This window comes from Gobius niger (genome assembly GCF_951799975.1).
Source record: "Gobius niger genome assembly, chromosome: 6".
In the NCBI taxonomy this organism is placed as follows: Eukaryota; Metazoa; Chordata; class Actinopteri; order Gobiiformes; family Gobiidae; genus Gobius; species Gobius niger.
This window is the reverse complement of record NC_136857.1, coordinates 40,443,177-40,462,961: the sequence shown is the minus strand read 5'-3', so window position 1 is coordinate 40,462,961 and position 19,785 is coordinate 40,443,177. Positions and strand designations below refer to the sequence as shown.

General features: G+C 48.2%; 2 protein-coding genes across 2 annotated transcripts in view; both read left to right on the top strand.

Moving 5' to 3' along the window:
- Window positions 1–16,801, top strand: part of LOC306964900 (uncharacterized protein) — a gene marked incomplete at its 3' end in the record, with an annotated part of 50,728 nt that extends 33,927 nt beyond the window's left edge. Inside the window, exons 15-26 of the mRNA XM_079559067.1 lie at window positions 6,631–7,100; window positions 7,184–7,276; window positions 7,404–7,595; window positions 7,675–8,022; window positions 8,236–8,325; window positions 8,402–8,591; window positions 13,247–13,398; window positions 13,943–13,990; window positions 14,072–14,210; window positions 14,392–14,438; window positions 14,531–14,661; window positions 16,664–16,801. Of these exons, the coding sequence (XP_079415193.1) occupies window positions 6,631–7,100; window positions 7,184–7,276; window positions 7,404–7,595; window positions 7,675–8,022; window positions 8,236–8,325; window positions 8,402–8,591; window positions 13,247–13,398; window positions 13,943–13,990; window positions 14,072–14,210; window positions 14,392–14,438; window positions 14,531–14,661; window positions 16,664–16,801 (2,038 nt within the window). The remainder of the gene's footprint in view (window positions 1–6,630; window positions 7,101–7,183; window positions 7,277–7,403; window positions 7,596–7,674; window positions 8,023–8,235; window positions 8,326–8,401; window positions 8,592–13,246; window positions 13,399–13,942; window positions 13,991–14,071; window positions 14,211–14,391; window positions 14,439–14,530; window positions 14,662–16,663) is intronic.
- mast2 (microtubule associated serine/threonine kinase 2) overlaps window positions 16,690–19,785 on the top strand; it is a gene marked incomplete at its 3' end in the record, with an annotated part of 78,805 nt that continues 75,709 nt past the window's right edge. The window contains exon 1 of the mRNA XM_079559066.1: window positions 16,690–17,076. Coding sequence (XP_079415192.1) covers window positions 16,861–17,076 — 216 coding nt within the window. The 5' untranslated portion in view covers window positions 16,690–16,860. The remainder of the gene's footprint in view (window positions 17,077–19,785) is intronic.

Below are 19,785 nucleotides of genomic sequence, written 5' to 3'. Positions count from 1 at the left end.
CTCTCGTGCTCTCAGGTCACGCCCCCTCTCGTGCTCTCAGGTCACGCCCCCTCTCGTGCTCTCAGGTCACGCCCCCTCTCGTGCTCTCAGGTCACGCCCCCTCTCGTGCTCTCAGGTCACGCCCCCTCTCGTGCTCTCAGGTCACGCCCCCTCTCGTGCTCTCAGGTCACGCCCCCTCTCGTGCTCTCAGGTCACGCCCCCTCTCGTGCTCTCAGGTCAGCGGATCAGTTGTCAGTTGTCCCAAAAACCAAGCGCAAACTTCGGGGAGCTCGGGCCTTCTCTGTTGCTGACCCGCAGCTGTGGAACCAGCTCCATTAGATCAGACCGGCCCAGTCCCTGTTTTTAAACCTGTTTTTAACACAGATTGATGATGTTGCTGCTGCTGTTGTACTTTTTCCTCATATTTTTTGCTGTAAATATCTGTATCTGTTCCTGTGTGCGGCATTTTGGCCACTGTACAGTTCTTAAAGTGCTTTAGAAATAAAGTTGGTTTGGTTTGGTATAGAGGAACATCAGACTCTGAGTTCTTTCACAAACTTAAATCACTCGTGTTTCAAATCTCAGTCAGATAAAGACTTTAGCGAAGCTGCGATTTATTAAATGAAGGTTCTTGCATCATCTTCTGTAGTGTAAGTGTGGAACGTTTCACCTGCAATTTATTGTGGCCTTTTTTTGTTGTATATATAAAAAGTCTTGGATGTTTCATCCTGGATAGTTTATTGGTTTATTTGTTAGGGACAGAGCAAGTTAATGAACAAGCCACGATTTCCATCCGCCAGAGTACCCGGAGGAAACCTACGCAGACACGAGGAGAACATGCAAACTCCACACAGAAAGGCCCCGTCCAGGAGGGAATCGAACCCGGACCTTCTAGCTGAAGCACGAGCACTAACCACTGTGCCACCGCCCATAATGGCTCTCAACCTAATGGCCCAAAACCAGTGACCCTTAACCCTCACTTTAACTCAGAGCATTTCCTCCAGTTCGGGTTTACCCAAATCTAAAAGCTTTTGATCTGAGATCTGACAGTGCCCCTCCTGGAGCCGTCACCTGAACGTGGGGGGGTTTGACCTGAATGATCCTGGAGCTCTGGTGTCGGGGCTTCGGCCCCTGTAGGGTCTCCCAGGACAAACAGGTCCTGTAGGTGACGGGTCAGGAGCTCCTCATGAGAGACCACCAGGTCCTCCTGTGGACCCACCACCTGCAGGGGGCGCCACAGGGGCTGGTGCAGCTCCAAACCCCCCACGACCCGGAAACGGACAAGTGGAAGAAAACGGATGGATCTTACAGTGCAACGCCTCATTTGAAAGCTAAGACCTACGAAACCTGGATCTTTTCCTCACTGTGTTGTCGTCTCTTTTTGTCACTTTTATGTTTCATCCTCATTTTCCTCTCATTGCTGTCGCTTTGTTCAAGAAGTTTTAGATTTGGGTAAAGTCAAACTGGAGAAACGGTTAGTTGGGGGTGAAGAGGTTAAAGTCCCGCCCCTTTCGACCACTCTGCCACCGCCCCTCTCCTCTGATTGGCCGCTGTAATCCTGTAATGTGGGTCAGTGCTGCGCTCTGATTGGTCTGCGTGTGGCTGCTGCTGCGCTCTGATTGGTCTGCGTGTGGCTGCTGCTGCGCTCTGATTGGTCTGCGTGTGGCTGCTGCTGCGCTCTGATTGGTCTGCGTGTGGCTGCTGCTGCGCTCTGATTGGTCTGCGTGTGGCTGCTGCTGCGCTCTGATTGGCCGCTGTAATCCTGTAATGTGGGTCAGTGCTGCGCTCTGATTGGTCTGCGTGTGGCTGCTGCTGCGCTCTGATTGGCCGCTGTAATCCTGTAATGTGGGTCAGTGCTGCGCTCTGATTGGTCTGCGTGTGGCTGCTGCTGCGCTCTGATTGGCCGCTGTAATCCCGTAATGTGGGTCAGAGTCAGTGAAGCGTCGCTGCTGCAGCTGTGACTTTTATCACATCAGCTCCTCTTCATTTCTCTCTAAATCCTCTTTTTATCCACTTTATTCTCTTTAAACTGTCTCACGGACCTCTCCTTTTGCTCCCGTTTTTACAAAGTCCTGTTTTATCTGTGGATTAAAGAAGGTTTTTATTATTTTGCTGGACCGGAGTCAAACCTCCCTCACTGTGGAGCAGATTATCAGGTTTTTTTCTGTAAAAATGTTTTGCTCTTTCCCTCGTGACGTTGTTCTGCTAAGTTTAGCTTCTCTTTCAGGGAGAATCCTTTATGTTTCTGTAAGAGCAGAGAGAGTGTTCTTCAGAGCCGGCGGAGCGTGAGGAGCCGCAGGAGGAGCCGCAGGAGGAGCCGCAGGAGGAGGCGCAGGAGGAGGCGCAGGAGGAGGCGCAGGAGGAGCCGCAGGAGGAACCGGGGATTTACAGGAGAACTTTGATCCTGGTCAGCTCCGTCCTGGGACAGTCCTGAGCCACTCGCCCCTCACTCTGCCCTGGGACAGTCCTGAGCCACTCGCCCCTCACTCTGCCCTGGGACAGTCCTGAGCCACTCGCCCCTCGCTCTGGACGCCCACACGTGGAGGAAGAAGCCCCTAAACTCTGTCCAGACTCTCTCCTAACTTCACCGAGAAGACGACCAGTTTCACGACTTTAGGCTCTTTCACTTTTACAGAAAACAGAACTTTAGAACCTGCAGAGCCTTTAGCTTTGCTCTGGAAAGTGGTGGAAACAAACTCCTCCAGCGTCAAGGAGCGACTGCAGCCGCTGAAGCCCAGAAACAGAGCTCCTCCCTGGGGTAGAGCTCCCCAAACCAGGCCCTTCTCTGGAAGTTGTTGAAATATCCTCATTTCTCTGGACTGAAAGACCCAGAGCTCAGGGGGCTCAGAGGTGGAAGCTTCAGCCCAGAATCAGAGCCTTTCCCTGGGTAGCCCTCAGAGAGACCGGCCCCTCCCTGGACCTGGACGTCTCTCTGTCCTCCGGGTCTTTCCTCTCGGCTCAGGCGTGAATATTTCAGGAGGAAACGCTCTTTTCTGTGCGTCCGGCTGAATTATTGAGGCCGGTTTGTGCTTAACGTGTCAGAGCCACGTGTTCAGCGCTCGGGAAACACGGATAATCCCCAAACTACAGCTGCAGCACGGCCTCTGACCACAGGGGGCGCTCACTGACCACAGGGGGCGCTCAGGAACACGGATAATCCTCAAACTACAGCTGCAGCACGGCCTCTGACCACAGGGGGCGCTCACTGACCACAGGGGGCGCTCCCTGACCACAGGGGGCGCTCAGGAACACGGATAATCCTCAAACTACAGCTGCAGCACGGCCTCTGACCACAGGGGGCGCTCAGGAACACGGATAATCCTCAAACTACAGCTGCAGCACAGCCTCTGACCACAGGGGGCGCTCCCTGACCACAGGGGGCGCTCAGGAACACGGATAATCCTCAAACTACAGCTGCAGCACAGCCTCTGACCACAGGGGGCGCTCCCTGACCACAGGGGGCGCTCAGGAACACGGATAATCCTCAAACTACAGCTGCAGCACGGCCTCTGACCACAGGGGGCGCTCACTGACCACAGGGGGCGCTCACTGACCACAGGGGGCGCTCACTGACCACAGGGGGCGCTGTGACCGGTGGAAGTCTGTGAAATAAGCTGAATGTTGTTGATTTTTTGGACAAAGTTCTTTTTTAAAGACGACGTTTGGATCGTTCTGATTGTAACTCTGACTGAGTCTGAGCTTTGAGTCGTTCTTTGGGATCTGACACATCTACACTTTGACCTGTTGGATATTTCAGGTCTTGATGTTTTTCCTCTAACATCCGTCGCTCGTGGCTCTGTAGATTTTTATTTACAGAAGTGATCCTGGCTCATGTTGGAGTATTTGGACGCGTCTCTGTACTCGATGGCTCCTCTGTGGAAGAGCTCGTTCCCTCACTGACCTTCACAGACGTTGGGACTGATCATCTCTGCAGGCCATGGCTCCTCTGTGGAAGAGCTCGTTCCCTCAGTGACTCTCACAGATAAAGTCTTCTTCTTTGGGACATTTGGACGTTTGGACTGATCAGGCCATGGCTCCTCTGTGGAAGAGCATGCTCTCCAAGTGCAGCCCTCTGTACCGGGACGCGCTCTTCTCCTTCTCCCTGGGCGACAGACGGCGGGAGAGGGAACGGCGCTCCCTGCTGGCCGTCTGCCACAAGTACGAGCTGCTCCTTCACCTCACTCTGTGGAGAACATACAAACATCTAACACCAGTTTGTTTTAAAGCAGTGGTTCTCAACTGGGGGTCGGGGTCCAAAAGTGAATCGCTCGTTAACTTTTCCCAGAAACATTTATTTAAATTCTTGTTATTATTATAGATAAAGTGACAGTAGGTCGTTTTGATCATGATCTCAGCTTTTGTTTAGCTTTGTTTTATGGAACAGTTTTGGGAGAACATGTTTGTATCATTAGAGTGGTATTTGGGAGACTCGGGTTTACAAAGCGTCATGAACATCAGGATCTTCACAGAGACATCGGCTCATGACGTTTCTCCTCCAGAGACTAGAGGCCATTTCTGAGATTTTAAACTTATTACCTCCCTTGATCAGATGGACCTCCTGCTTCTACTGCAGTGAGCTCACATCCTCATAAACTACAGTCTACAACAGGGGTCGGCAACGTCAGGCCCGGGGGCCAAATCCGGCCCTCAGGACAGAACCTCTGGCCCTCAAGATGATTATGAGAAACATTATTACACAAATCAGAGAGTACTTTTAACATTATTAGAGTTAAATGGGAGAAACAAAGGTAGAAATACTGTCTATGCACCCGATGAGGTCATATATTATGTACAACACTGACATTAGAAGGAAGTGCACTCTCGTTTTAAGGAAGAAATGACATAAATGTACATGAATGAACAGATTAAATCTAAGGTTTTAGTAGATTTGGTCCGGTCGTAGACAAGATAAAACCTTTAGTAGTAGTTATTCTCTTAATTCAGATTACTTTGATTGCCGCAAACATTCTTATCTAGGATTACTTCAAATAAGACTCGAATTCAACATATAAGATCTTTAATGCAAGCAATTTTAAGTCATTTATCTCCTTTAAGATGGTCATGTTTCCAGTGTTGTGCTTTACTTTGGGCTAATAATCAGCAGCTTCGGCCCTCGGTCTGTTTACGTTAAAAAAAGTCGGCCTCCGCCAAGAAAGCTTGCCTCCCCCTGGTCTACAATATGAAGACCGTCACTCACTTCTTATGTAGAGCCCCTGACATTGTGGGGGGAAAAATCCGAAATTCAAATTTTGCCATTTTTCGCAGCCTATAAATCCAAAAGTTCACAATTGAGCACATTCATGAGGATTGATCCTGGAGCTGTGTTCAGTGGAGATGACACAGAGCAAAGTTTAGCTCTAAATATGTTTCCATGGCCGAGTTACAGCTCTTTAAAAGTGCTCACAAACGCAAAAAAGCTAAATTATTCAAAATGGCCGCCCTTAATTCTCGGCCTTTTCTCCATGAGCTTCATGAGGTCGTCTTCTGAGAGAGTTTAACATGTTTGAGAAGAACCATCTCTGTGACGACATCGTGAAGCTACTGAGCAAATGGGTAAAGTGTAAAGATCAAAGCCACGGGCGGAGATATGGAAGAACCTTTGGAAGAACCTTTGGAAGAACCTTTGGAAGAACTTTTGGAAGAACTTTTGGAAAAACCTTTGGAAAAACCTTTGGAAGAACTTTTGGAAGAACTTTTGGAAAAACATTTGGAAAAACCTTTGGAAGAACTTTTGGAAGAACTTTTGGAAGAACCTTTGGAAAAACCTTTGGAAGAACCTTTGGAAGAACTTTTGGAAGAACTTTTGGAAAAACCTTTGGAAGAACCTTTGGAAGAACTTTTGGAAGAACTTTTGGAAGAACTTTTGGAAGAACTTTTGGAAAAACCTTTGGAAGAACTTTTGGAAGAACTTTTGGAAAAACCTTTGGAAGAACTTTTGGAAGAACTTTTGGAAAAACCTTTGGAAGAACTTTTGGAAGAACCTTTGGAAAAACCTTTGGAAGAACTTTTGGAAGAACCTTTGGAAAAACCTTTGGAAGAACTTTTGGAAGAACTTTTGGAAAAACCTTTGGAAGAACTTTTGGAAGAACTTTTGGAAGAACTTTTGGAAAAACCTTTGGAAGAACTTTTGGAAGAACTTTTGGAAGAACCTTTGGAAAAACCTTTGGAAGAACTTTTGGAAGAACTTTTGGAAAAACCTTTGGAAAAACCTTTGGAAGAACTTTTGGAAGAACTTTTGGAAAAACCTTTGGAAAAACCTTTGGAAGAACTTTTGGAAGAACTTTTGGAAAAACCTTTGGAAGAACTTTTGGAAGAACTTTTGGAAAAACCTTTGGAAGAACTTTTGGAAGAACTTTTGGAAGAACTTTTGGAAGAACTTTTGGAAGAACCTTTGGAAAAACCTTTGGAAGAACTTTTGGAAGAACTTTTGGAAAAACCTTTGGAAAAACCTTTGGAAGAACTTTTGGAAGAACCTTTGTGAGAATCGACCATAGGAACAGTTTTGAAAGGAAAGGAGAAAAAAATCATTAAAAAGTAGGATAAGGACAAGTTGTGAGATTATATTATATTTACATGTATATGAAAGTTCAGCTCGTTAGTTGTAGATGATGTGATGGTCATGTGGTTATGATGCTGTTGTACATGTTGTAGGCTGAGCAAGGAGCTGCAGCAGAAGGACCTCCTCATCGAATCCCTTCGTTCTAAACTCCGCCCGGACACGCCCACCGACTCCACCGACCAATCGGATGGCATCTCCTACGTGAGCGAGGGGCAGCTGTCCAATCAGGACGAGGACCTGGAGTCACACGGCGAGCTCCAGGACCAATCAGAGAGCAGCAAGCAGACCGCGGGCCAATCAGAGAGGAGTGCACCCTACAGCGGCCAATCAGAGCAGAGTGGTCATTACAGCGGCCAATCAGAGAGGAGTGCACCCTACAGCGGCCAATCAGAGAGGAGTGGTCATTACAGCGGCCAATCAGAGAGGAGTGCACCCTACAGTGGCCAATCAGAGAGGGGAGCTCACTACAGCAGCCTATCAGAGAGGGGCATCCCTTACGGCGGCCAATCAGAGAGGAGCGCTCACTACAGCGGCCAATCCCTGCCCTTCTACAGCCCCCCAGGTGAGACTGATGACCTTTAACCTTTAACAGTACCAGACATGTAATGGCGCCCCCTGTGGTTCACTCTGTGTCTGCTCTTCCAGATCCTCTCACCGGGTTCTCGTCTGTTCCTCTGAGCGTCGCCTCCGCCCACAGCTTCCCCACAATGCACTGCTCTCCCGGACACGCCCCCTCAGGTAAAGCCCCGCCCCCCTCAGGTAAAGCCCCGCCCAAAGTCCACCAGCTTCACTGTGTCTGTGTGGTTTCCTCTTCCATCTTTCACCTTCTCTCCTTTGTTCCTCTGTTTCCTCCGCGGTTCCTCAGCTGTGCTCCTGTCTGCTCTGAAGCCCTCCCTCAGCGCTCCTCCTGCTCCTCCTCCTCCTCCTCCTGCTCCTCCTCCTCCTGCTCCTGTCCGGGCTCCTCTGGGCTCCGCTCTGAACCCTGGTCCTGGTTTCTCTCTGGCCGAGGTCCATCAGGAGCTGCAGACGTTGCAGAAGCAGCTGCAGATCTCCCACAGTGAGAGCCTGGCCCGTGTGTGTGTGGCACCTCCAGAGCTGCAGGGGGCGATGTTTACAGTCTGAACTCTCTCCTGCAGGTGGCGCCGCCCTCAGGCCCCTCCCCCCGCGGTCTGTGGTGGCCCTGTCTGCGCCCGGCTTCAGCAGCGCCAGCCTGGACTCCGCCCTCAGACCCTGGGACACGCCCCTGAGCCGGCCAATCGCAGAGCACCGCTCAGCCGACGCCTACAGCTGCCACTCTCTCCCAGGCACCGCCCACCTCCCAGGCACCGCCCTCCTCTCAGGCCCCGCCCACCCAGGCACCGCCCTCCTCGCTGAACACCTGGCTGAAGGGCGCTCGCTCAGACTCCGCCTCGAGGAGTCCATTCAGACCAATGAGAGGCTCCGAGCTCACCTGGAGACCAGACTGGACCCGCCCACTGTCACAGGTAGGGAAACGAGCCTCATGATGTTCTCCTGGTGTTCTCCTGGTGTTCTCCTGGTGTTCTCCTGGTGTTCTCCTGGTGTTCTCCTGGTGTTCTCCTGGTGTTCTCCTGGTGTTCTCCTGGTGTTCTCCGGGTGTTCTCCTGACTGTGGAGCAGGTCCTTCTCTTCACGAGGCCGTGCTCCTGATGTTCCTCATGTTCTGATCTTCTGTTCCAGCTCCGACAAACATCTACATCCAGGGCGCGGCCTCCAGCGAGAGCCGCCTCCTCCGGGAGACGTCCCTGGGTCTGCAGGAGAGGCTCCGAGGTGAGGCGTCGTCCGGACCGGGCAGGAGGCGCAGGGTAACCGTAGTAACCGTAGTTCTCTGATGGCGTCTGCGCAGACTCGCTGCTGGAGGCGGAGCGTCTGAGGGAGGCGCTCCTATTGGCCCAGGCCCGGCTGAAGGAGGCGGAGCTGCAGGCGCAGAGCTGGGCGGAGCTGAGCCGGAGCAGCCAATCGGAAGCCAGCGCTCAGAGGCAGGAAGTGACCGTGCTGAGACAGGAGCAACAGCACCGCCTGGAGGTCATCCACAGGTCAGCACTCAGGACTCCAACTCGAGACCAGAGGGGGGGCTCTAACATGAGACCAGAGGGGGGGCTAAGGGTCTAACCTGAGACCAGAGGGGGGGCTAAGACTCTAACATGAGACCAGAGGGGGGGCTAAGACTCTAACATGAGACCAGAGGGGGGGCTAAGACTCTAACCTGAGACCAGAGGGGGGGCTAAGACTCTAACATGAGACCAGAGGGGGGGCTAAGACTCTAACATGAGACCAGAGGGGGGGCTAAGACTCTAACCTGAGACCAGAGGGGGGACTAAGACTCTAACATGAGACCAGAGGGGGGGCTAAGACTCTAACCTGAGACCAGAGGGGGGACTAAGACTCTAACATGAGACCAGAGGGGGGGCTAAGACTCTAACCTGAGACCAGAGGGGGGGCTAAGACTCTAACCTGAGACCAGAGGGGGGACTAAGACTCTAACATGAGACCAGAGGGGGGGCTAAGACTCTAACATGAGACCAGAGGGGGGACTAAGACTCTAACATGAGACCAGAGGGGGGACTAAGACTCTAACCTGAGACCAGAGGGGGGACTAAGACTCTAACCTGAGACCAGAGGGGGGGCTAAGACTCTAACCTGAGACCAGAGGGGGACTAAGACTCTAACCTGAGACCAGAGGGGGGGCTAAGACTCTAACATGAGACCAGAGGGGGGACTAAGACTCTAACCTGAGACCAGAGGGGGGGCTAAGACTCTAACATGAGACCAGAGGGGGGACTAAGACTCTAACATGAGACCAGAGGGGGGGCTAAGACTCTAACATGAGACCAGAGGGGGGGCTAAGACTCTAACCTGAGACCAGAGGGGGGGCTAAGACTCTAACATGAGACCAGAGGGGGGGCTAAGACTCTAACCTGAGACCAGAGGGGGGGCTAAGACTCTAACCTGAGACCAGAGGGGGGGCTAAGACTCTAACATGAGACCAGAGGGGGGGCTAAGACTCTAACCTGAGACCAGAGGGGGGGCTAAGACTCTAACATGAGACCAGAGGGGGGGCTAAGACTCTAACATGAGACCAGAGGGGGGACTAAGACTCTAACCTGAGACCAGAGGGGGGGCTAAGACTCTAACATGAGACCAGAGGGGGGACTAAGACTCTAACATGAGACCAGAGGGGGGGCTAAGACTCTAACATGAGACCAGAGGGGGGACTAAGACTCTAACATGAGACCAGAGGGGGGACTAAGACTCTAACATGAGACCAGAGGGAGGACTAAGACTCTAACATGAGACCAGAGGGGGGGCTAAGACTCTAACATGAGACCAGAGGGGGGGCTAAGGGTCTAACCTGAGACCAGAGGGGGGGCTAAGACTCTAACCTGAGACCAGAGGGGGGACTAAGACTCTAACATGAGACCAGAGGGGGGACTAAGACTCTAACATGAGACCAGAGGGGGGACTAAGACTCTAACATGAGACCAGAGGGGGGACTAAGACTCTAACATGAGACCAGAGGGGGGGCTAAGACTCTAACATGAGACCAGAGGGGGGACTAAGACTCTAACCTGAGACCAGAGGGGGGGCTAAGACTCTAACATGAGACCAGAGGGGGGGCTAAGACTCTAACATGAGACCAGAGGGGGGACTAAGACTCTAACCTGAGACCAGAGGGGGGGCTAAGACTCTAACATGAGACCAGAGGGGGGACTAAGACTCTAACCTGAGACCAGAGGGGGGACTAAGACTCTAACCTGAGACCAGAGGGGGGGCTAAGACTCTAACATGAGACCAGAGGGGGGGCTAAGACTCTAACATGAGACCAGAGGGGGGACTAAGACTCTAACCTGAGACCAGAGGGGGGACTAAGACTCTAACCTGAGACCAGAGGGGGGGCTAAGACTCTAACATGAGACCAGAGGGGGGACTAAGACTCTAACATGAGACCAGAGGGGGGGCTAAGACTCTAACATGAGACCAGAGAGGGGGGACTAAGACTCTAACCTGAGACCAGAGGGGGGACTAAGACTCTAACCTGAGACCAGAGGGGGGACTAAGACTCTAACATGAGACCAGAGGGGGGGCTCTAACCTGAGACCAGAGGGGGGGCTAAGACTCTAACATGAGACCAGAGGGGGGACTAAGACTCTAACATGAGACCAGAGGGGGGGCTAAGACTCTAACCTGAGACCAGAGGGGGGACTAAGACTCTAACCTGAGACCAGAGGGGGGGCTAAGACTCTAACCTGAGACCAGAGGGGGGACTAAGACTCTAACATGAGACCAGAGGGGGGACTAAGACTCTAACATGAGACCAGAGGGGGGACTAAGACTCTAACATGAGACCAGAGGGGGGGCTAAGACTCTAACATGAGACCAGAGGGGGGGCTAAGACTCTAACATGAGACCAGAGGGGGGGCTAAGACTCTAACATGAGACCAGAGGGGGGACTAAGACTCTAACATGAGACCAGAGGGGGGGCTAAGACTCTAACCTGAGACCAGAGGGGGGACTAAGACTCTAACATGAGACCAGAGGGGGGGCTAAGACTCTAACATGAGACCAGAGGGGGGACTAAGACTCTAACATGAGACCAGAGGGGGGGCTAAGACTCTAACCTGAGACCAGAGGGGGGGCTAAGACTCTAACCTGAGACCAGAGGGGGGACTAAGACTCTAACCTGAGACCAGAGGGGGGACTAAGACTCTAACATGAGACCAGAGGGGGGACTAAGACTCTAACCTGAGACCAGAGGGGGGACTAAGACTCTAACCTGAGACCAGAGGGGGACTAAGACTCTAACATGAGACCAGAGGGGGGGCTAAGACTCTAACATGAGACCAGAGGGGGGACTAAGACTCTAACCTGAGACCAGAGGGGGGACTAAGACTCTAACATGAGACCAGAGGGGGACTAAGACTCTAACATGAGACCAGAGGGGGGGCTAAGACTCTAACCTGAGACCAGAGGGGGGGCTAAGACTCTAACATGAGACCAGAGGGGGGGCTAAGACTCTAACATGAGACCAGAGGGGGGACTAAGACTCTAACCTGAGACCAGAGGGGGACTAAGACTCTAACATGAGACCAGAGGGGGGGCTAAGACTCTAACATGAGACCAGAGGGGGGACTAAGACTCTAACCTGAGACCAGAGGGGGGACTAAGACTCTAACATGAGACCAGAGGGGGACTAAGACTCTAACATGAGACCAGAGGGGGGACTAAGACTCTAACCTGAGACCAGAGGGGGGACTAAGACTCTAACATGAGACCAGAGGGGGGACTAAGACTCTAACATGAGACCAGAGGGGGGGCTAAGACTCTAACCTGAGACCAGAGGGGGGGCTAAGACTCTAACCTGAGACCAGAGGGGGGACTAAGACTCTAACATGAGACCAGAGGGGGACTAAGACTCTAACATGAGACCAGAGGGGGGACTAAGACTCTAACCTGAGACCAGAGGGGGGACTAAGACTCTAACCTGAGACCAGAGGGGGGGCTAAGACTCTAACCTGAGACCAGAGGGGGGGCTAAGACTCTAACCTGAGACCAGAGGGGGGGCTAAGACTCTAACATGAGACCAGAGGGGGGACTAAGACTCTAACATGAGACCAGAGGGGGGGCTAAGACTCTAACCTGAGACCAGAGGGGGGACTAAGACTCTAACATGAGACCAGAGGGGGGACTAAGACTCTAACCTGAGACCAGAGGGGGGGCTAAGACTCTAACCTGAGACCAGAGGGGGGGCTAAGACTCTAACATGAGACCAGAGGGGGGACTAAGACATACATATATTGAAGTATATATATTGAAGTACATATATTGAAGTACATATATTGAAGTATATATATTGAAGTACATATATTGAAGTATATATATTGAAGTACATATATTGAAGTACATATATTGAAGTATATATATTGAAGTACATATATTGAAGTACATATATTGAAGTATATATATTGAAGTACATATATTGAAGTATATATATTGAAGTACATATATTGAAGTACATATATTGAAGTATATATATTGAAGTACATATATTGAAGTATATATATTGAAGTACATATATTGAAGTACATATATTGAAGTATATATATTGAAGTACATATATTGAAGTACATATATTGAAGTATATATATTGAAGTACATATATTGAAGTACATATATTGAAGTACATATATTGAAGTACATATATTGAAGTACATATATTGAAGTACATATATTGAAGTATATATATTGAAGTACATATATTGAAGTATATATATTGAAGTACATATATTGAAGTACATATATTGAAGTACATATATTGAAGTACATATATTGAAGTATATATATTGAAGTATAAATATTGAAGTATATATATTGAAGTACATATATTGAAGTACATATATTGAAGTACATATATTGAAGTACATATATTGAAGTACATATATTGAAGTACATATATTGAAGTACATATATTGAAGTACATATATTGAAGTACATATATTGAAGTACATATATTGAAGTATATATATTGAAGTACATATATTGAAGTACATATATTGAAGTACATATATTGAAGTACATATATTGAAGTACATATATTGAAGTACATATATTGAAGTACATATATTGCAGTACATATATTGAAGTATATACAGTTACTATATATATATATACTTTTCAAATGTTTCTGTCTCAGACTCGAACTCGAGGTCATCGCTCTGCAGCAACAGCTCCGTGACCAATCAGAGCGCAGTGAGGCGGCCACCCACCAATCAGAGCGCAGCGCCGGGAGCCAATCAGAGCGCAGCGCGGGGGAGAGTGGAGCGCGGAGGAGGCTGCAGTTCAGAGGTGACACGGCTTTATCTTCTCCCGGTCGGCTTTACCCAAATCTAGAAACTTCTTAGAGCAGGGGTCACCAACGTGGTGCCCGCGGGCACCCAGGGGCCCTTTGGGGCATGTCCAGTAGCCCTTCGGACTTTTTCTAAAGTGTAAAACACTTCATTTTCTTGAATCTAATTCTTAAAATTACAGTTATTTCGGTTCTTGTGACTCGGTATGAGTTTAAAATAAAGCTATTTTAATATAATATGGGGTCAATATCCTATAAGTGAACAGTGTACGTTTAAGTCTTTAGGATTTGTTTTTAACTGGTAGCCCTCGAACAACTTAATGCTCTTAAAGTAGCCCTCAGCTGAAATAAGGTTGGTGACCCCTGTCTTAGAGCCTTTAGGCCAGAGTTATCGCCTCATTTTAACGCTAAGAACGACAAAACTGATCCAAGATGGCTGCTGTTTCCGTGCACTTTGAGGCTTTTGTCGCTTTTAGATCAGGTTTTAACGTCTTCTTCACGTCCTCAGACTGTCCCTCAGGCCGAGACTCCAGGCCTGACCAGGACCAGAAGAACCAGCAGGACCAGGACCAGGACCAGGAGAGCAGACAGGTGAGAGCTCCTGGCCCCGCCCCCGGCCCAGGCCCCGCCCCCGGCCCTGACCCCGCCCCTGACCCGCCCTCTCTGCTCCAGGTGCAGCTCCTGAGGGCAGAGTTGGCGTCTCTGCGTCAGAAGCTGTCGGAGCGAGAGCAGAGTCTGAGAGAAACCAGGCAGACGGTCCAGGAGAACAGCAGGAGCAGCCAGACCCTGGAGCTGCTGGTGCTCAGCCAACGTGAGTCAGATGCCCTTCCTCACCCTCCAGTGTGATGGAGACAGATGTTTGATGGAGACAGATGTTTGATGGAGACAGATGTTTGATGAAGACAGATGTTTGATGGAGACAGATGTTTGATGGAGACAGATGTTTGATGGAGACAGATGTTTGATGAAGCCTGTGTGTCGTGTCTCCACAGTGTCCAGGACCAGGGACGTTCTGAGGAAAGCCAAGACCAACCTGCAGGTAAACTCCCATCATGCACCTGTCCTCTGGTAAACTCCCATCATGCACCTGTCCTCTGTGTCTCTGGTTTAACTCCTGTGGTTCGTCTGCAGTGGAACAGGCTCAGACTGAGCTCTCTCCGCGACGCTCTTCCTCCTCCTCCTCCTCCTCCTCCTCAGTCTGTGTCGTTCTGAAGGTACCGCTGTGTTCGGGGTGCGCTTTGAGTCCTAACACCTGCCCTGCTGTGACTTAAACATCTGCTCTGCTGTGACTTAAACATCTGCTCTGCTGTGACTTAAACATCTGCTCTGCAGTGACTTAAACGACAAAACTTCAGAATCCTCGAATAACGCATGTCACTAACTCTCCTTGATCCAGAGATTACCCTATTGTACATGTTTTTGGTGCTAAACCTTCAGATTCAGGAAGAACCTGGAAACTCCACAGACCAGACGTGAGAAAAAAAACCTGAAATATAAATGATTGTTTTGTTTCTTCTCTTTAGGCGACGCATGCTGCTGCAGTCACCGTGTCCTGACAGCGCCCCCTCTGGCCTAAAGTGGACACTACAGAGCGGTAACACACGCCCCCTGGTGGCCGCTGCTGCAGACAATCATTTCACACATTTTCTACTGATGGGAAATGTTTTTAAGATGTTTTTACCAAAGTGTTTTTACCAAAGTGTTTTTACCAACGTGTGTTTCTGCAGTTTTAGATTAAGTTCCTAAAGTTTATAAAGTTTGAAGTTGATGTGGAGTTTCTCTGGGATTTTCTGGTTTTGTTTTCTGGTTGAACTCATTTGTTTGTCAGTGTTTTACAGTTTTACACCGAGCGGAACGACTCAAACTGAAAGCAGATTTTATGTTTTAAAAGATTCTTCACAGGAAACAGACTTTACATTAAATGAGTTTAGTTTGAGTTTGTTTGAGTTTAGTCTGAGTTTGTTCCGCTGGTGTTTTTCCTTGTTCGTGTTTCTTGTGCAATAACGAAATGTAAATGTGTTGAAAAAGTTATTTTAATAAAAGGAAACTTTAAAGCAGGTTTCGTTTTTATTTCTTTAACTCAGATCAAGTGAAACAAAGTCTAACATCTGTCTTTTGTTTTAACTTATTTCCAGATGTTTATAAATAAATCTTTTATTTCCCTGCACGTGCTGCCTGTACACGCCTGCGTCACCGCGTCACCGCAGACGCACCGAGGGTTGCCAGATCAGGATCAGTATCATCTCCAAAGTCAGGGCCGGACTGGGACTGAAAAACAGCCCTGGACTCTGACCAGCCCGGCCCAAATGAGCCTAAACGTGCACTGACCCCCCGCCTTAACGGAGCGCATTTCCTCCAGGTCGGCTTTACCCAAATCTGAAAGCTTCTCGACTGGAGAGCAACAGAGTAACGCCTCATTTGAAAGCTGAGGCCGATAAGAGTGATTGTAGCTTTTTGTCAAGTCGCCGCATTTTTTATGATATTTTTGTTTTTTCATTACTTTTTTGTGGCTTTTTGTTTTTGTCACATTTTTTGTCACTTTTTTGTTGTGCTTTTGTGGCCTTGTTGTTGCTTTTTTCGTTGCTTTGTTGTCGTGTTTTTGTTGACTTTTCATCGCATTTTTTGTCACTTTTTTGTAGCTTTTCCGTCACATTTTTGTTTTCTTCATCCTCTTTTTTGTCGCTATTTTGATGCTTTTCTTTTTAGCTTTTAGATTTGGGTAAAACTCGGTTAGGCCCTCGAGCCAGTGGCCCCTCTGTGCTCTTCCAGAATGGAAAGTCTGACTTTCGGTCGTCTCATCTGAACAAAACAAAACAGACTAAACTGAGACTAAATCAGCCTCAAACTGAAGTTAAAGAGTTTAACATTAGACCTGCCATATTTATTTACAACTTGAAAATAATACAAATAAATGCTTTATGAAAAAAGACAATGCAAAAAATAATAAATGTAATTTAAAAATTAAATACAATTAAAGTGAACAAGATAATACAATAAACAATAAATAAAGAATAAATACATGAAAACTAAGGATTAATAAAAGTAAAACATAATGGTGATTTTTCTTTTCTTTTTAAAAAAAATTTTTAGTCCAAATAAATAAAACGATGATGTATTAAAAAAAAACGAACCTAAAAACCTAAACTAAACTAAAGCACATTTTGGTGCACAGTCTCTATTGGCTGATTTAGTTTTTCGGACCTGGCGCCCGCGCTCTCCGGAAGCGTCGTGCCGCGCGCCTGTTCCGCCTGTGTTCCGCGTCAGTTCCGCGTCAGTTCCGTGTCTCGGCTCGGGGTTTCGGGGTTCGGGGTTCGGGTGCAGTTGGTCCAGTGCGCGGCTGTCAGCTCCGGCTCCGCGATGGGACCGGCCCAAAGCGCAGGATCCCAGGACTTTATCTCCTAAACCCGGACACGGAGGTTTGGAAACGGGGAGCGGAAGCGGCGCAGCGACGTTAGCTCCAGATGTTTCCTCTGGCCCGTGTTGGCCCTGGTGTTGGTCCGGGGGTTGGACCTGCTGTTGGCCCGGGTGGTTCTGCTGCAGCCTCTGGTCCAGACCCAGAAGAACCTCCAGAGGATCCAGAACCTGCAGGAAACATGAGGAAGAGCGAGAACAAACACAAGAGGAAGCTGAGCGTCGGAGAGGCGTCAGGCGACGCGGCCGCGGCGCGCACCGCTCAGGTAAAACATGTATAACAGAAGTGTGACACCATCTGCATCACCCCCTGACCCCGTTCACACGACACACCTCTGAGCCAGTTCAGCTTTATCCAAATCTAAAAGCTCCTGCACTGGAGAGTTTACGAAGGCCTCATTTGAAAGCTAAGACCGACAGAACTCAGCATAACTTTTGTCACATTTATTCACTGCTTTTGTCGCTATTTCAATGTTTTCTTCCAATAAGTTTTTAGATTTGGGTAAAGCCGAACTGGAGAACAGGTGCTGGGTTAAGAGGCTTTAGTTTAGTCTGGTTTAGGTCAGTGTTAGTCTGGTTTAGTCTGTGTTAGTCTGTGTTAGTCTGGTTTAGTCTGTGTTAGTCTGTGTTAGTCTGGTTTAGTCTGTGTTAGTCTGTGTTAGTCTGTGTTAGTCTGTGTTAGTCTGGTTTAGGTCTGTGTTAGTCTGGTTTAGGTCTGTGTTAGTCTGGTTTAGGTCTGTGTTAGTCTGGTTTAGTCTGGTTTAGGTCTGTGTTAGTCTGGTTTAGGTCTGTGTTAGTCTGGTTTAGTCTGGTTTAGTCTGTGTTAGTCTGTGTTAGTCTGGTTTAGTCTGTGTTAGTCTGTGTTAGTCTGTGTTAGTCTGTGTTAGTCTGGTTTAGGTCTGTGTTAGTCTGGTTTAGGTCTGTGTTAGTCTGGTTTAGGTCTGTGTTAGTCTGGTTTAGTCTGGTTTAGGTCTGTGTTAGTCTGGTTTAGGTCTGTGTTAGTCTGGTTTAGTCTGGTTTAGGTCTGTGTTAGTCTGGTTTAGGTCTGTGTTAGTCTGTGTTAGTCTGGTTTAGGTCTGTGTTAGTCTGGTTTAGGTCTGTGTTAGTCTGGTTTAGGTCTGTGTTAGTCTGGTTTAGGTCTGTGTTAGTCTGGTTTAGTCTGGTTTAGGTCTGTGTTAGTCTGGTTTAGGTCTGTGTTAGTCTGGTTTAGGTCTGTGTTAGTCTGGTTTAGGTCTGTGTTAGTCTGGTTTAGGTCTGTGTTAGTCTGGTTTAGGTCTGTGTTAGTCTGGTTTAGTCTGGTTTAGGTCTGTGTTAGTCTGGTTTAGGTCTGTGTTAGTCTGGTTTAGTCTGGTTTAGGTCTGTGTTAGTCTGGTTTAGGTCTGTGTTAGTCTGGTTTAGGTCTGTGTTAGTCTGTGTTAGTCTGGTTTAGGTCTGTGTTAGTCTGGTTTAGGTCTGTGTTAGTCTGGTTTAGGTCTGTGTTAGTCTGTGTTAGTCTGGTTTAGTCTGGTTTAGGTCTGTGTTGGTCTGGTTTAGGTCTGTGTCAGTCTGTGTTAGTCTGGTTTAGTCTGGTTTAGTCTGGTTTAGGTCTGTGTTAGTCTGTGTTAGTCTGGTTTAGGTCTGTGTCAGTCTGGTTTAGTCTGTGTTAGTCTGGTTTAGGTCTGTGTTAGTCTGGTTTAGTCTGTGTTAGTCTGGTTTAGGTCTGTGTTAGTCTGGTTTAGGTCTGTGTTAGTCTGGTTTAGGTCTGTGTTAGTCTGGTTTAGGTCTTTGTTAGTCTGGTTTAGTCTGGTTTAGGTCTTTGTTAGTCTGGTTTAGGTCTTTGTTAGTCTGGTTTAGGTCTGTGTTAGTCTGGTTTAGGTCTGTGTTAGTCTGGTTTAGGTCTTTGTTAGTCTGGTTTAGTCTGGTTTAGGTCTGTGTTAGTCTGGTTTAGGTCTGTGTTAGTCTGGTTTAGGTCTGTGTTAGTCTGGTTTAGGTCTTTGTTAGTCTGGTTTAGGTCTGTGTTAGTCTGGTTTAGGTCTGTGTTAGTCTGGTTTAGGTCTGTGTTAGTCTGGTTTAGGTCTGTGTTAGTCTGGTTTAGGTCTGTGTTAGTCTGGTTTAGGTCTGTGTTAGTCTGGTTTAGGTCTTTGTTAGTCTGGTTTAGTCTGGTTTAGGTCTGTGTTAGTCTGGTTTAGGTCTGTGTTAGTCTGGTTTAGGTCTGTGTTAGTCTGGTTTAGGTCTTTGTTAGTCTGGTTTAGGTCTGTGTTAGTCTGGTTTAGGTCTGTGTTAGTCTGGTTTAGGTCTGTGTTAGTCTGGTTTAGGTCTTTGTTAGTCTGTGTTAGTCTGTGTTAGTCTGGTTTAGGTCTGTGTTAGTCTGTGTTAGTCTGGTTTAGGTCTGTGTTAGTCTGTGTTAGTCTGTGTTAGTCTGGTTTAGGTCTGTGTTAGTCTGTGTTAGTCTGGTTTAGGTCTGTGTTAGTCTGGTTTAGGTCTGTGTTAGTCTGGTTTAGGTCTGTGTTAGTCTGGTTTAGTCTGGTTTAGGTCTGGTTTAGTTTGGTTTAGGTCTGTGTTAGTCTGGTTTAGGTCTGTGTTAGTCTGGTTTAGGTCTGTGTTAGTCTGGTTTAGGTCTGTGTTAGTCTGGTTTAGGTCTTTGTTAGTCTGGTTTAGTCTGGTTTAGGTCTGTGTTAGTCTGGTTTAGGTCTGTGTTAGTCTGGTTTAGGTCTGTGTTAGTCTGGTTTAGGTCTTTGTTAGTCTGGTTTAGTCTGGTTTAGGTCTGTGTTAGTCTGGTTTAGGTCTGTGTTAGTCTGATTTAGGTCTGTGTTAGTCTGGTTTAGGTCTGTGTTAGTCTGGTTTAGGTCTGTGTTAGTCTGGTTTAGGTCTGTGTTAGTCTGGTTTAGGTCTGTGTTAGTCTGGTTTAGGTCTTTGTTAGTCTGGTTTAGTCTGGTTTTGGTCTGTGTTAGTCTGGTTTAGGTCTGTGTTAGTCTGGTTTAGGTCTGTGTTAGTCT